General features: G+C 35.3%; 1 protein-coding gene across 1 annotated transcript in view; it reads left to right on the top strand.

The window, feature by feature from the left end:
* Positions 1–17,733, top strand: part of CDH8 (cadherin 8) — a 334,891-nt gene extending 317,158 nt beyond the window's left edge. Inside the window, exons 11-12 of the mRNA XM_058527946.1 lie at positions 15,586–15,837; positions 17,240–17,733. Coding sequence (XP_058383929.1) covers positions 15,586–15,837; positions 17,240–17,733 — 746 coding nt within the window. The remainder of the gene's footprint in view (positions 1–15,585; positions 15,838–17,239) is intronic.
* Positions 17,734–18,010: the final 277 nt, after the last annotated feature.

Below are 18,010 nucleotides of genomic sequence, written 5' to 3'. Positions count from 1 at the left end.
TTTTTTCTTTCCCTTTTTTTTAAATCATTTTACTTATAAATCTCTCTGTGTCTTTATAACTTTACAATTAAAATGAGGTGGGACTTTTTTTTGTAGTTAGCATCTCATTGACTCTTTTTTTTTTTTTTTTTTTGGTGAGGAAGATTGTCCCTGAGCTAACATCTGTGCCCTTCTTCCTCTATTTTGTATATGGGATGCGGCCACAGCATGGCTTAATGAACGGTGTGTAGGTCCACGCCCAGGATCTGAACCTGCAAACCCTGGGATGCTGAAGTGGAGTGTGCAAACTTAACTACTACGCCACCAGGCTGGCCCCTCATTCAGTATTTTAATCCAGTCATACAATGTCTACCTTTTTTATTTGAGGATTTAATGTATTTATTTTTGATTTAATATTTGCCAATGTTTGGTTTAGATTGTCATCTTACAATCTGTATTTATTTGTTCACTCATTTCATTCTTGCTCTTTCTCTCTTACAGTTCCTTCTTTAGGGTTATGGAATAGTTTTGAGCTCCATTTTATATCCACTGTTTACCTATTAGCAATAGCTTTACTATTATTGTTATTCTTATTATTAATATTATTATTTTAGTCATTCATCTAAGGCTTATAATATTTGCCTTTAAATTATCAAAGTCTATCTTCAAATGGTAGTATACTACTTCATATATACTATTAAAAACTATATTTATATTTTCTTCTGAGGCATCCTTTGTGGTATCATTATCTTACATTTTATTTCTACATATGTTATAAAGCTACAATTTGCAGTTGTTTTTAATTTATCAGTCTATTTTAATTTAAAGAAATTTTAAGAATGACAGATTTTAGTTATCCACATTTTACCACTTTTAGTTTTCCATTCACATTTTACCCTTTTTTTTTAGTTATTCCCATTTTGTCATTTCTGGCACTTTTGTTTCTTTGTCCAGATTTCTGTTTCTAATTAGAATAATTTTTCTTCAAGCTGAATAACTTCGTTTAACATACCATGCAATACAGTCATGATTTTCTCATTTTAGCCATTCTTTCTTTTTTTTTGCCCCTCTCTCTTTTCCTACTAGGTCTTTAATTATACTTATATTAGACCATTTGATATTGTCCCTCTGGTTGCTGAAGATTACTTCTTTTTTTTGGTGGAAGAGGCAGCCGTTTTTATCTTTGTGCTATAGTTTGGAAGTTGCTATTGCAATGTCTTCAAGTTCACAGATCTTTGTTTCTACAATACTTAATTTGCTATTAAGCCTATCAACTAAAATTAGATTATATATCTTATATTTTTTCAGCTATATAATATCTATGTTTGTATTTTTAAAATATGTATTCTTCCATTTCTCTTATTTTTATGTTTGTTTTTCCTTTACCAACTTGAATGTACTTATAATAGCTCTTTTAACATTTTTGAGTGGTTTATTCTGAACTCTGCCATTTTTGTGTTGGTTTCTATTGACTGATTTTTTTCTCTTGATTATCAGTCACATATTTCTGTTTCTTCACATGTCTTGTAATTTTGTTTGAGTACTGAACACCAGAGCTATTCATTGTTAGGTATCCAGATTCTGATAGTTCTTATTATATCTTGAGTTTTGTTTGGCAGCAATTTATTGAATTTCAGACCAGCTTGATCTACTTGAGGCTTAGTTTTTAAAATAAATTTAGGGTATACCTAGAGCAGTCATTATCATAGGATTAGTTTAGCCCTACTCTTATGGTGTGTCCATTCTGCTTTTCTACTGAGTGACTTAAGCGTTCATAATGAGGTCCCTCCACTCTGAATGGTCAACAGTCAAGTATTTCCAAACCCTGTGATAGTTAAACAGTAGTTGTTTGGCTTACTGTTCCATAGTAGTTGTTCTATCTCCAATAGTTGTTCTTTCCAGGTCTCTTGTGGTCTCACCCTATGCATATGTAGCTTGATATTCAACCAAAGAATCAAGAAGAACCTCAATCGTATTTCTCAAACTCTTTTTCTGCATACAGTCCTCCTCTCTGGTACTAATTCCTGCAAATTCCAGCCATCTCACCATTACCAAACCCCCATCTCTGTCTGTTCAGCTCAGTGAGACTGTCATCCTCCTCTTGGGCTTTGCTGGAGTTGAGAGTTTTCACATTACATTGAATTGTACCTTTTAAATATTAAAATTAGATGTCTCTTGTCATTAAAACTCATTAACAAAGTTGTAGAGTGTGTCCTAAATTTCTTCCAAGGAAAAAAAGGGCAAACCCAGTGCGTTTTATATATTCCTTGGTAAGAAAGAATAAATTTATTGTATGAATGAGTTTACTTGTCATAGTTGTTCAATAAAATATTTAGTACAACAACAAAAAAAATAGCAATGCAAGGCTAGAAGCATGCATCAAATAAATATATAAAATAAGTATCATTCAATTTGGAAGGGAGGAATGTTGTATATTCTTCTTAGAACAATCTTGATTCACAATTGGAGAAAGAAGAATTGACATAAACCAGACCATTTTGAAAGAAGTGAGCTCTCTGCCAATGAATGAAATGCTTCCTAAAATGACGTGGATTAAGTTGCCTAGAGAACACTTAAAATTTCCCTATACTTGTTGGGATATTTCTGTTCCCAGTCAGTACACACACATGAAAATTCTGTAAGCAAGGAAGGAAGAGGCCTTAAGACAGAAATGAAGAGATAGAAATCTATGAAATGACACTAATGACCTTGAGCTAAAAAGGCTTAAACTTAGAGATAAAAGAGAAAAACTAAGCAACTTAACATCATTAACGGGCTTCACAATCTAATACTAGACACCGGAGATGTGAAGATATAAACATTCATCAGACAGCCTTCTCTATGGGAAGCATCATCTAAGGAGAGTTTCTGAACCTGGTGCAGAACTGTAGCATTTTCCTATTGGTTCTTGCTTTTTCTTAGATGATGCAGGAAAGTGTGAGTCAATGTGGGCTTGCCTTTGATTAAAATAAAGTTTTAAATCAAGATCTGGATTACCAAAATTATTGACTGATAGATTTATACCAATTTAGGTGGAATATTTCCTTGGAAACCACTTTATATTGCATCTGGATACTGTAAGAACCTCATAGTTCCCGTTCTGGAAACTCTTCCTCAATGCACATCTTGAAAAGTTTTACTCTACTTCTCAAAATATATTTTCTTAGTTCTTTTCTGTGCATTTTACTTTATAATTTACTTTATATTTCAACCTTGAGGCTTTCAAATAGAAATTCATTGTAAAGTATGAAAGCATGAAATCCAAATATTCTTAAAAGATTGCAGCTCTTTGCTTTATTTCAAAGCTAAAGTAACCGATAACCTTACGTACATTAATAATAACCACTGTTATTTTAAGTTTTATTAAACGCTTTGCACATGACAGACCCTGAAAATACACTTAGGTGGAAAAACACATTTACTCTTCAAAAACCTTCTGACCCTTAGTTAGTAATTTGGACACAATGAGTCCCTGTTATGACTTTGGGGAAATTATTTAAAAATGCAACCCGGTAAGTAATGAAACTGGGATGCAAACCCAATTAGGAATGATTCCATAAGCCTAAACACTGTCTAATATGATATTCAGAAGCATTCTGAAATATACATCCTAAAGAAATTACACCTTACATAAGCTATGCAGGAATTAGAATGTTGAAAACAGAACAAATTCCTCTAAACTTTTCTTTTTTTGTTAAGTAGACATTTTATAATTACAAAAGATGGAGAGTCTGATGGTAGGGATCTTTATATCACTGCCCAGTGTCAGGAAATACCACACATCCTTTGTCAACGGGGGATGGCAAGCTTGGAAAATCAAATATCATCTTGAGAATATTTGAAAAGACTCATCAGAAAAAATGCCTTTTATTTTAAAAGAAAGTATTAAAATGAAATCATGCATGACTTCAAAATGTATTCAGATTTCTCTATAGTGTATAACAATAGGGAATTTTATCAGATTACATTTTCAATAAAAAGAGTTCGAATGAGTTTGATGTGATTTCTATTTCAATCATGAGGGTGACCTACACAGGTATCTTTTTCTTCTATCATTTTATTTCTGCTCTCTCCATCTGTATTTTAACCTGTTAATATGTGGGTGAATCTGGGGAAAAGCAAATCAGTTTGACCTTTAATGTAAAGTCATTTATGTATGATCAAAACAGTACTATTTCCAATACTATATAAAGAATGTGGATTTTAAGATTCAAAAGCACGTGCCATTCTCAGCAACCTGGGAGGAATGATAATGTGACCACTGCTTGAATGATAATTTTCTCTACATAACTGCCTTCCATCCTCTTGCTTTCACTGTATATTAAGACTTCTGCCCAAAGATATGTGTTTAGCCAAGCTGTTTTAATATAACATATTAAACTTTAAAATGATTCAAGGACAAACACTGGACTTCGGCTCACTGTAGGATACCACTTTTCCTGCATCATTTCCCTCATTTTTTAGCCGCTGTTTTACCGCTAAACCAGAAAAGAAGGAATTATGCAGGAAAATTGCTATCAGCTGCTACCCCTGCTGGATTACAGAACCTAGAGCATAATAGCTTCCCCAGTGGAGCCTCTTAGGGCTTGGGCCAAGCCATTAACCACTGCTAACACCTAAGGGAAGAAATGGAATAGAGTAGAATGGCTCTCAGCCATCCTAGAAGATTTTGATGCAAACAAAATTTGTTTGAAATGCAGATGTCCAGGGCCTAGCCCCAGAAATTTTTATTCAGCTGATTTAGGGTAAAATCCAAGAATATGCATTTTTAACATGCTCAGATATTTGTATCTGAATTACTGCCTGAATTTTACAGTTGGCTTCTGTTTCTGTGACTGTTTGTTCAGATGCAAGTGATAATTAAATGGGCTTAAAATTTGGAATGTCAAGATGGACCAGATATATCAGAGCCAAGTATATATTAGGCACTTTGTTTTTAAAATTAATGTAATGAACATAAGATTAGTGGTGTATGCTTCTCTCATTGCATTCTATTTGTGTAGTGTTAGCTATATCTTGGACTTCTCAAGGTATTACTTTGCATTTTGAGTCTCTTTTTACACACTGACTCACTCATATTCACTGATGTCTATTATGTATTTATTCAACAAACCAATTAAAACCATTATATTTACTTTGTAAACAAGTCTCCATTACATCTCTGAATTAGACACTCTGGAATCTTTCAGCTGTTTGTTCCTATTGCCTCCTTCATAAAGGAAGTAGTAAATATTCAGCTAACTATCGAAGGATGTTAGAACTTCCTTACATGGAAAAGGAAGATGTGAGGTTATTGGATGCAAGGGGAGGGATGTATAAAATCACATAGCCACAGAGATGATGCAAGAAATGGAACCAAGAAAGAGATTTTTGGAAATGGGTAAGAATAGGCATTAAATATTATTAGTTCCATTATTGAAAGATTGAATTTGTGGTATTGAACATCCAGGTAGATATGCCAAATAGGTAAGTGGAGGAGGCACGAGTCTAAAATTTTAGAAAGAAATATTGTGTGGTACTTGAAATAAGATAAGTGAATCAGATTCAAACAGATCATAAAGAAGTTAAAGAAAATAGCTGAGGGCAGAATACTATAGAACAGAATCGTGAGAGGTGCAGGGAGAAAAGGAAATGTCATTCTCCATATTTTCCCTCCTTTAACAAACCAATCCTTTCCTCTAAACCCAGCCCACATGCCACTCCTTCCTTAAGGCCTCCTCTCGACTGTACCTATGATGATAGAGAATTAAAGCCAGGTACAGCTGACATGGTGGATCACAGGTCCCATAGTGAACCTTCTTTTTCTGTCTTCTGAGCAGAGACAGAAGGACAAGGCTCACAATTAGAGAATGGACCATCAGCTGACTGATATTTTGGCTAGTTCTATGCTATTTTCTCTCTCCTTCTGGGTCAGAAGCTCCTTGAGATCAGTAATCTTATCTACACTGACCTAGCCATCCATTTGTTCGCACAACAAGGATTAATTGAAATCTTACCATGGAGACTTCTATACGGTGACACATATGACAGACAATAGGATGCATTCACTAAAGAAGACAGAATCTCTGAATCCAAGAATCTTTCAGTGGGTGAGACAGAAAACCATCATTCCTGACTATATTGCAGCATGCTGTGTGGATGTGTGCCAAGGAAGACTTTCCTCTGACAGTGATGTCTTGTAGACAACAGGTTTGAATAACTGAGGGCAGAATTAACTGAATGCGTCAGTGTGGATTTGAAAAAAGTTAAGATGGAGCATGGGTGATGGCAAGAGAAAGTGGATTTGTACCATTTCTGGTGGCTTTCACTTTATGTCTTATTTTTATATGTGCAAATTCAAAATCTTCAGGAAGATAATAGTGTCTAACAAAGCGATGATTTCCAGGGGTACTAGACCTCCTTCAAATCAAAGCAGGTTATTTAGATAACAAATTACTTTTGGTACTTTCTTTCATCTCCTCAGCTCCCCATTCACTATATTTATGATTTCAATATCTTGTACCCAATGTATACTTCACTTAAATTGCTCTTTTAAAACAGTCTTATTCTCTGGTCCAACTACCCTATACATCAAGTGTGTTAATGAGCACAAATTTATCAGCTCCAGTGCAAAATGAATTAATCTCTGACTTCTAGTTTCTGAAATATTTAGAGATATCTATTCAATCAATAGAGAAGTGGTGGAAAAATCACTCTCCTGACTAGCTTTCCAGTGTTTGGATTTTTAACCACTATTAAGTTATTTTCTGAAATTTTCACAAGAAATTCCACTAAGGGCTTTGGTGTTTATTTGTTTTTTTTCCCCTAAGTAGCTTGCACACTTCAAAAAAATGATGTATTTTTCACTTCTGCAAAAATCCAAAATAGATAGAAATATTCTTTCCAGAGCAATTGATATTTATAAAAACTTTAAATTTTCCATTAAAACAAAATAGAAATTGGCTTTTGGTATAGTTTTTACTTTCATGGGTTAGTTCATGCTAGTATTTCTCAGATAAAATGAAGGTAATATTAGTCTTCATCCCTCATTCCCCAGTGCCTGAGTGTGATAAATTTCTCTTTCCTCTGAGCATTAAGGGATCTGTATAAGGTACATAGAGCATTTTGAGGATGAACAAGCATGTAAATTAAGCATGGGGGAAAAATAATCAAACTCAGAAAAGCTTGGGCAGTGTGAATGTTTCTAGCATGGAAATTGGACTCTGTTTTACTTACATTCCTCTCTGGCACCAAAAATGATCACTTTTTGATAATTAATTAATGGTTATGATATGCTATGCTATGCTATGTTGACTCTCAAGATATGGGATTTAGATCTGTAGTGTGTTGTGTTGTATATCTTTTGATCCCTCTAAAATAACATATTTTCATCTACCAGTGGCCTCAATCACTTAGTTTTTCCTCTTCTCTGATAAAGACCTCATGGCATGGAAAACTCTCCATCCTCACACTTGCTCTTTTTAATCTTACCCTTGAGTTTCAATATAACCTTCTTAGAGCCCATTTTCCCCTGTTTTCTGAGGTGACTTTGGTTAAGATGACAGAGCGAGTGAAGAAAATATATTGGACTTGGTTGTAATTCTTAGCTGCCAGCTGAGAAACCTTGAGCAAGTCAGTTTATCTTTCAAAAACCCTGTTCCTCATGTGTAAAATGGGAATAAAATTTCCCTGTCTCTGCAAATAACATTAACCAGATTTACTGATTATTAGTTTCGTAGGGCTGCCATAACAAAATACCACAAACTGCGAGGCTCAAAACAACAGATATTTATTCTCTCACAGTTCTGGAGGCCAGAAGTCTGAAATCAAGGTGTTGTCAGGGTTACACTCTCTCCCGAGGCTCTAGAGGAGAATTCATTCTTTATCACTCCCAGCTTCTGTTGGCTGTAGGCATTTCGTGGCTTGTGGTCACATCATGCCAATGTCTGCCTCTGTGCTCACATTACTTCTTCTTTTACTCTGTGTCAAATCTCCCTCTGCCTCACTCTTATAAGGACACATGCTACAGGACTTGGGGCCCATCAGGTAATCCCAGATGAACTCCTCATCTCAAGATTCTTAATTTAATTATATCTGCAATGACCCTTTTCCTAGTAAGGCAACATTCACAGGTTCCAAGGAAAAGGATGTGGATATGTCTTTTTGTAGGTTACCATTCAGACCACTACACTGAACACCATCTTCATATGATCTAAAAAAATTTCCTTTCATAACATTTAAGAATAGTATATGTAGCTTCTCAAAGGATTTTAGAAGATGCTTAAGTTTCATAGGTTACTTGATGAGTCCTAAGTTTTGTAAAGTGAAAAGCACAGCCCACCATCTGTACATTTCCTCTGCAAAATGACAACCATGCAGATATTAATAGAACTGTAGTGCTGCATGGTTATAGTGCGGTAAGTTTTTCTGTTAAAAAGTGCTAATTCATTCTATGCATACACGTAAATTATTGACTAAACTTTGTTTGGTGTTAGTCTAGGAACTTGAAAAGATTTTACAATGATGTTTTTTTCTAAAGCCAAAGTAAACCTTGGGTAATATTTTATGGCTAGGTATACTTTATTATTAAATATCAGGAAATGTGGTAATGAATCAACACTCAGATAAACATTGAGATTATCGACATCAGGTGGCATGGTGGACAATCTAATGAGGAAAAAGGGGGAAAGAGTGACAAATGATCTAATTAGGTGGCTCAAAATATCCAGTTGCTTATGTAGATTTAGTATGTTGGTGCACTTTCAATGAATTATGTAAGAATTTATAATGGTACTGGAGGAGACTGGCTTGACAGAGTCTTAGCTTTTATTAATTCATTACAGTCTGTTTCTAGCAAGACTTAGTGTTTACAGTAAAAATATATAAATGAAATGTAGATGTTATGATCTTTGCTTCATAATACTAAATATTGGAAACTGTATATATACGTACCTAATATGCTGAAAGCTCATGGATTTGGCATCTTTATTGCTTTGCTAGGTTTTTAGAAATAAACAGCAGACAGAACACAATGATAAGAACTTAATTAAATCTCTTGTCCATACTTCTGAACAGAGTGCCATTTTCCCTTTGTTTTGACCTTCTTGCCATTTTCATTCCATTTGACTTGACCAAGAAAATTTGAATTATATTTGCAAGTCAAATGCCAGGAGACAATTCTCAAAATGGCATAATATCTACTGATCTTCTCTTCATCTATTGCTTTTGTCATAAATATTTGTCTGGCGAGTGCCTTCATTAACTCTGGCTTCTTGTTGCTTTTGTTTGCATCTAACAGAATAAACAAAAGCCATAGCTCCATGATTTCAAATAAATGGGACCTAGACCAAAGTAAAATTTCTGCATCAGGGCAACAATAACAGATGAACTACACTGAAACAATAGAGAATTTAGATTTGCCTGTTTTATTTTATCTGGAAAACAAAGGAAAATGTGGAAAGAACAGGGATGTTTCTAAATAACAACAACAATAATAATGACCAATTTTGTTCTATTAAAAATACAAAGGAAATAAATGGAAGGAAGGAAGGAAAGATGGAAAGAAAGAAGGAAGAGAGCGAAGGAGGGAGGAAAGAAGAAAGGAGGGAAGGAAATTAGTTAGTTAGGATTGTGGAAAAATTACGTGAATAAAGTTAAAGAATTATCCAGGTAGTCACAGTCTATTTCTTTAGATAGACTTTATATTTTTCATGGAGTATGCATATAGAATTAATTAGTGACTATAGTACTATCTTAATCTGCTCAGGCTGCTGTAACAAAATACCACTGACTGGCGGCTTAACCAATAAAAATGTATTTCTCACTGTTCTGGAGGTTAGGAAGTCCAAGATCAAAGTTCAGGCAAGGTATGTTTCATTCTGAAGCCTCTTCTGTTGGCCACTTGTAGGTGGCCACCATATTGCTGTGTGCTCACAGACCCCTTCCTTGTGCATGCATGCGTGCAAAAAGAGAGAGCTCTCTGTTGTCTCTTCTTATAAGGACATTAATTCTATAGGATGGGGGCTCTACCCTATTACCTCACTTAACCTTAATTACTTCCTTAGAGACTCTATCTCCAAATACAGCCACACTGAGGGTTAGGGCTTCAATGTTTGAATTTGGATGGAAAGACACAAACATTCAGTGTATAATAAACACTTACTGGTGTCAGGAAAGAGAGAGAATCCCCCTCTGCCCTTTCCTTTGAGGTCTTTATGGCTGGCCAAATACTTAAAAGACAGGTTAGCAGGAGAAAATAATACCAAGTTTAATATCACATATACATGGGAGAAACCCGGAAAACTGAGTTTCTCAACACAATAGTGGTGATACTTGTCTTAAATACCACCTTTATCTAAAGACAAAGGAGGATGTTGGGGGTGGGGGGTTTGGGATTTCAGAGGGAAAGAAGACAATTCACATGGAGAGTGAAATGTAAATGTTTGTCAGACAATTCTTTGCAGGGCCACCTATAGAGAATGTGGCCGGAGAGACAGAAATTATAGTAATCAAGAGTATGTAGATTTAAGTCCTCTTCTTCCATCCAGATAAGAGTTTCCAGAGATAAAGTCATCCCCCCTCTTCCCAGGACACAGAGGGAGATACCTTCACAAATGTAAATATTTGGTAAACAGAACTTTGAAAAGAATGGGCTTAGCGAGGACCCTGCCAGTCTGTCTATACCCAGAGTTAAATTCCTTTAGGCAGTTAGTGGGGGAGGTCAAATGTCAGTCAGAGAAAATAATCAAGGTAAAGAGATATATTTTGGGGTGGCCAATTTTGATCTCCCACACTGGCTTACTTACTAAAGGAAATTTTTCTTATAAGGATATTGATGTTGTATGAAAGAAAGTCCTTTGCTTTCCAGTTCCAAATAATTTAAAGACTGAACGAATATCAATAATCAAAGAAGAAATTCCTCCTAGACTAACTGTAAGAGATACCTATTCAGACTATGTGCCCCTTCTCTGAATGTGGGACTAAATCCTCCAATTTTAGCTCACTAAAAGAGAATTCCAGCATGCACCTCTTTAACGTGGTGGTATTTCAGATATTTTAGAGCAATTTTCTTCCTCTCTGAGCCTTCCTTGTTTGAATCCAAGCACCCTCAGTTTAATTCTCATGTTACATGATATGAGGCATGCCTACAGAAAGAATTGTAAACTATAAATATTTTTCTTAAATTTCCATATGGAACCTCAGGCTATATATCCTCTCCAATAGCCTGAAATTGAACTTTCTCACTGACTTATTTTGAACCACATTTAATCCCCTGTGACAAAAAAAATGAATGGAAATAAATATGAGCCCCACAAAATATGACTAATGATGACTCAGTCATTCATTTATTCAGCAAACATTTGCCGAGTACTCATTATGCATCTTAAATTGGTTATTTGTTACTGGGAAGTTTCCTAGTTTATTTCTGTGTCCCCACTGTGTATCATATCCCCATTACTATATCATTCTTTGTAATAAGTGCAGTGATGAAAATATAAAGGTTTTTATAAAATTACCTAACTAATTTATTTGGGAAGATTGAGGACAACTAGTAAAGGAAATTATTAACAAAGAAGTGACATTTAAGCATAGACATAAAGAATGCATAAATATTAACAATTCAAATTAGGTCTAAGGAAGAGTAGAGAGATTATCAGGGAGAAGAAAGAGCACATATGAAAGCCCAGAGGAGAGAAGATCCTTGGTTCAGAAAAGGCCAGGATGGCTAGAACATAGAGAGAGAGAAGAATGGCAGGACATGAATCTGGAGTGCTAGGCAGGGACTAGACTGTGTAAGTCACGTGGGAAGAAATACGAATCTCTAGTCTGTAGTAGGATTTCTAAATGTGCTTAACAAGCTTCTAATGAATCCGTTAGGTGTTCAGTTGGTGAAAACTGAAACCATTCCACTTTTTTAAGAGAAAAGCTTACTCCACACCTCTACTTTAGGAGCTGAGCTCATGGTGCTGGAGGACCTCAAGTCTTCCTGGCTTGCCCCTCCCAGTGTGGAACCACTGCCTTATAGGGCAGGGCAAGGGCAATTGAGGTCCTATATTCCCAGTGGAGCCATGCGCAGGTAAAGCCTCTATTGCAAAGAAGGGATTGTGAAGAAGAAAGGAACCCCACCTCTTGGCCACACTGACCCCAAATTTAGTTTCAGCAATAGATAGCTAGGAGCAGGATAAGAACTGCTGATACCCTGCCTATCCTGGTAAGATAGCCCTCTAACTGCTAGGTGTGGGGAGAGGGAGCCTTGCCTTCTTGGCTGAACCAGTTTGGAGTGGAGTTTCCATCTCACAGAGCCAGGAGAAGGGATGGATAGAGCGGATTCTGGCTCACACACGGCAGTCTCACCATTCTTACCAAGCTCTAATAGATTTTCCTGAATAAGTGTTTCTTCATTTGCTGCTTTCCTCCAGGACTGTTTCCAGAGAATTTAAATGGTTTTCCTTTTATAATTTTCACCAGTTCCATGGGGGAGCAATTCTGTGGAGCTCCTCACGTGATCATGCCAAAATGGAACTCTGTGATGAGGCGTATTTTTATAAGCAAAGAAAACATTTTAGAAGATTACTAGAATTAAAATTGATGTATAAAACAATTGCATTTTATACACCAGAAACAACGAGATGAAAATATAATTTTAAGAAGGTAATATTTACTAAAGCAACAAAATATAGACACTACTAATAATAAATCTAACAAAACAGGAAAATCTCTTGAAACTAAAATAAAAACATTTTATTGACATATGTTAAAGAAGGTAAAAAACTATAATCTTGTTATAGAAGACTAAAGGTCATAAAGATGTCAATTCTCTCAAAATTGATTTATATTTTAACATAATTTCTGCTAAAATTCTTATAGGAATTTTCATAGAACTTGATAATATGATTCTATATTTGTCAGGGATTAGCAAATGGGAAAGAATAGCCAAGATATAGTTCAAGAAGAACACAATAGAGGTAAATAACCTAACAAACATCAAGATTTATTATAAAGTTTTTATACATGAAAAGCATGTATTGATGCACTATGAGAAAAATAGAGCATTGGAACATACTAGAGAGCCCCTAAAAGGATGGAGAAGCACAAAAATTTGATTTGTGAGAGACTGAGCATTGAAGATCAGTGGGTAAGGGATAAGTTACTCTGTAATTAACCTTGGGAAAATCAATAACCAGTGCAGAAAAAAATCGATTCCATACACTTGCTTAAATGTAAAAAGTAACGTTATGAAAAGTTTATATAATTAATAATCTTTAAGGTCAGGTTAAAAACACTAATCATAAAAGAGATTGACAAAATTGACAATATTAAAATTAAAATTTCAATAAAATGTAAAGGCACCATACGTTTTAAGGAAACAAACCACAGCTTCATAGAAGATATTTGCAACATATAGATTAAAAAAATGTATTTCAAATACATCAATTTGAACTGTGTTAAAATGCTGATATTTGGTGGGTTTTTTTATGGGTACAACAATGACAGGTTCATTTGGCCCACTAAAACAACTCAAAAAATCATTCATAAATGCCAATACTAATCAAAAAATGGTAAAAAATAAAATGAGTAGGCAAATGGGGAATTGACTTTGCCTTGAGGTAGCACGTAAAATTTAGCAAAAATTACTCATAGACTTCTTTTACTCTGTCCATAATATTCTATATATAGAAGAGGAACAACATATGCAGATGCCAGGAGTAGTAAAAAAGACGAGTATGAATTTAGTGTTAGACCCACTAGTGCTTTTCTAAGTAATAAAGGAGGCAGCTTTGATCTGCAACCAGTAATATTCCTGCTGCAGTTCCTAAATTATTATTACAGATTGTTTTAAAGAGAGAATATGCAAAGATAGTTTCTCATATAAATAATTTCAACCACAAAAAGACAAAAGCCTCATTGTGATTTTATTAATTGCATCTTGAAGAACAATTCCCATCTTCTGTTTTGAGCTATGGTATATGAAATCATCCGCAAATGTTCCTTGCACCAATTAACTGTACTCAAACTTGTCACACTCTTGCTGAAAATATAACACAGCTATATATTCTGTAACTGTTTTGAGATAATGTTCTCCGGCTTTTAGCTTAGTGATATTTCCTTCTAGGTCATAGAAATAAAGATTACTGGGTCATTTGGTATATCACTGCTTAACTCCATTAGAGACTTCTTTTCACTCTTCAGATTACTGAATAATGATGCCCAACCAGAAGAAATTTAGAAAAAAATTGTTAACTCAGAGTGTTTTTTTCTGTTTGATTGCTTACTAGTAAGGCATTATAGGCCCACCTATCTCTTAAACAAAGCAAAAATAAATATAAGTTATACATCTATTCTAGGGAATAGCTGTCATTTTTTGAAACTCCTAGTATAGCACCATATGGTATAGAAGATTTAACATACTTACTGAAGTCATTTGAGTGGAATATCTCTTCATGTCTTTGAGTATTCTGGAAACCAACAGAACACTGATGACCAGGACTTGAACTGCAATGGTTTGGAATTCCCACCTTAATATGCAACAATGAGGTAGACATGTGTTCTGGGGTCTGCAAACTTGCCAATATTTGAAAAACTCCCAACTGAAATAATCATTTTGCCCAAATAACACTGCACACATTAATCAAAATTACGTTTATTTGCTTTTGGCTGGAATATCAGTGTGAGATAATCAGTGTTCTCATGTTGAGTAGATATGTGTCTTTCATTAATCAAAATGAGAAAATAGATTAGTAACTAATATATACAGTATGACTATAGTTTGTGTGATAGGGATGAATGACAACAAAAAAAAATCATTTTGGGAGTGAAATTTTGAGAACCATAGGGCTAACGTGGGACCAATCACTTCTCACTGACCAGTTTAACTTTGAATTGAGGTATGCCCTTAAATATTGCTTAAATGTCCTTAAGTGTTGCTTCAGGTAACTAATATATATCTCCATATAACTAATTGACATGTGCAATATGGAACACCTGCTCCTATGACTTCTCATTTTATTCTTGTTTGTGTAACCACTACAGGTCTTGTTTACATAATTTTAAAATATATGGCATATCTCCTCCAATTGGCAGTAAATGGGACTTTTGTTGTGTCTTGGTATAAATGCCCTAGGGCATGAATGACTCTTTTTAGGTACCTGTGAGAGTCTAAAAAGTGAATTGTTTTGTATGCCATATTGTCATATAATCTATCTTTTAATACAGAGTTTCTCAAACATTCCTTTCAAATGTGGTGAAATTCTGTCTAGTCAATTTTGCATTATCAGGATAAATCAGAGAAAATTAAACTTATTGATGGGGATTTGGGGTAATTTGTGTCTTCTGAAAGGACACTTGAAGATTATTTTTATAAAGGAAATCTTTTGCATTTATAAGACGACTGTAAAATTCTATTAATTTATCATGTGGCCCCATTCATTGAACCTGTTAGGGTATAGATGTTTGGGTCCATGCTAACTGGGAAAGTGAGAAGAGGGGAGGGGAGGGGAGAGCCTGAGTGGTCCAGCAGAGTTGGTATTGTCTTGAGGCTTGCAGAGGATTTATGAACTAGAAAAACAAGTGTTGTTTGGACAAGCATTTTGAAATGATGCAAACTATTGTAATTTTCACTTTTTCCAGATAATTCTCTCAGCATTTTGGCAAAGCATAACGGATTCAACCGCCAGAAGCAAGAAGTCTACCTTTTACCAATCATAATCAGCGATAGTGGGAATCCTCCTCTAAGCAGCACCAGCACCCTGACCATCCGGGTGTGTGGCTGTAGCAGTGATGGTGTTGTCCAGTCTTGTAATGTTGAAGCTTATGTACTTCCAATTGGACTCAGTATGGGCGCCTTAATTGCCATATTAGCATGCATCATTTTGCTGCTAGGTACGTATTTCCTTCATGGCATAATGGTCACCATTTTTCTGGTTCATAAATGACTGTATATAAGACAGCAAACCTAACCCAGCCAGGTATCAGCATTCTTTTGAGGAAAAAGAACTTGTCTGCACTTCTCCAAGCTTTGAAGTAACTAAGAGGAAGTAAAGAAAAAAAAAATTGTGATAGTAAATGTCCAATTGGAGAGGACTATTCAGTGCCTTTTTCAATCCCGTCTCCAGTGAAAAGATAGACTAAGCATAATGGTGGTGGAAGTAGGGATGGGCCTTTATGTGGTTACAAAAGCATCTGTTATATAAGGCCTCCAGATCTTCTGATAACATCATTTTACTTCCATAAGGGGCTCTCATATGTCCAAAATACTCTTTTATCGAAACAATGTATAGAGTAGGTTGCTGAGTCCATCCAATCACAAAGTTTGATGAGATACAAAAAAACAAAAACAAACAAGCAAACAAAAAGCATATTTTCATCAAAATTATATTGTTTTCCTTAGATATTTTTCTTGATCTTAAAATCAAATTAAAGTGAAAATTGAAAATTAAGGAAAAGTTTTTGTAACTTTTCCATTAAAAAATCCAATTATAAAAATGAAATTAGACAGTAGGAAGATATACAAAAGAAAAATGATTTCTTATCCTGACCTTAAGCAAAGGTCATGTCAGCTACTAACTTCCCAGTTACATCTGTCCCGCTCACCTGGTGCCATGGATTGAACATCATTTCCTGACATATTTTAACCCATTAGCTCAAGTTTGGTTTGGCTGATCTGGCTAGTTGTGTTTGTGTTCTTCTCCCTTTAGGCCCCACCTTTAGGCCTACCTTCCCAGATAGAGGGGTTCCAGCCTTCATACAAGACAAGAAGTTGCCCAAGCAAATTTGACATTCATCTTATTATATCACTTCATCTGTGAATGAACAGTATTTGATTGGAATCTTAAAGAACTGATAAACACAAAATATACTGGATATGATTTACTCTCTTCCTTTTTCTTTATAGAAGAGGGGCATGGAATCAAAGGATATTAAATGACATGCCCAAGATACACAGCAAGTTAGTTATGTTATCTGTGTGTTTTCCATTTTAAGCCTTTCTCTCTAGAGCTCATAACGGTATTAAATGCAGTGTTCACCATGAATAGATGCAAACTTATTCTTTTAACCCAGCTTCATCACCATGTAGTAAACAGAAGAAACCTAGAATAGTATTCACTCAAAATTCTATGCTCATCCTTCAGAAACGTGTTTAAGTTAATTCCCAAGTGAATGTTATTAAAGCTGTATGCTCGTAAGTTTTTAAATAATGCCCTTCTCTCTTAACATACATAGTGTGTTGCTTGTGAAATTATATGCGAGTTTGGCTAATTGTTATTTCATATTTTTCCTGTAGTCATCGTGGTGCTGTTTGTAACTCTGCGGCGACATAAAAATGAGCCGTTAATTATCAAAGATGATGAAGACGTGCGGGAAAACATCATTCGCTATGACGACGAAGGAGGAGGGGAGGAAGACACAGAGGCTTTTGACATTGCAACTTTACAAAACCCGGATGGAATTAATGGATTTTTACCCCGTAAAGATATTAAACCAGATTTACAGTTTATGCCAAGGCAAGGGCTTGCTCCAGTTCCGAATGGTGTTGATGTCGATGAATTTATAAATGTGCGGCTACATGAGGCAGATAATGACCCCACAGCCCCACCATATGACTCCATTCAGATTTATGGCTATGAAGGCCGAGGGTCTGTGGCTGGATCCCTCAGCTCCTTGGAGTCTACCACTTCAGACTCAGACCAGAATTTTGACTACCTCAGTGACTGGGGTCCTCGCTTTAAGAGACTGGGTGAACTCTACTCTGTTGGTGAAAGTGATAAAGAAACTTGACAGTGGATTATAAATAAATCAATGAAACTGAGCATTCTGTAATATTCTAGGGTCACTCCCCTTAGATACAACCAATGTGGCTATTTGTTTTAGAGGCAAGTTTAGCACCAATCATCTATAAACTCAACTACATTTTAATGTTGAACCAAAAAGTTAATAATAAAAAGTTTATGTTAGGAGGTTACAAATCTTGTGGAGTGTGAATTAAAGTATGTGGAGTGTCTAGAAGTCTTTGGATATTTGATATTTACCTGACCACCATAGACAAAGATTGGGA

The sequence above is a fragment of the Diceros bicornis genome, chromosome 32, assembly GCF_020826845.1.
Source record: "Diceros bicornis minor isolate mBicDic1 chromosome 32, mDicBic1.mat.cur, whole genome shotgun sequence".
Lineage (NCBI taxonomy): Eukaryota > Metazoa > Chordata > Mammalia > Perissodactyla > Rhinocerotidae > Diceros > Diceros bicornis.
The sequence above is the reverse complement of the archived record's forward strand: the minus strand, read 5'-3'. Positions and strand labels throughout refer to the sequence as shown.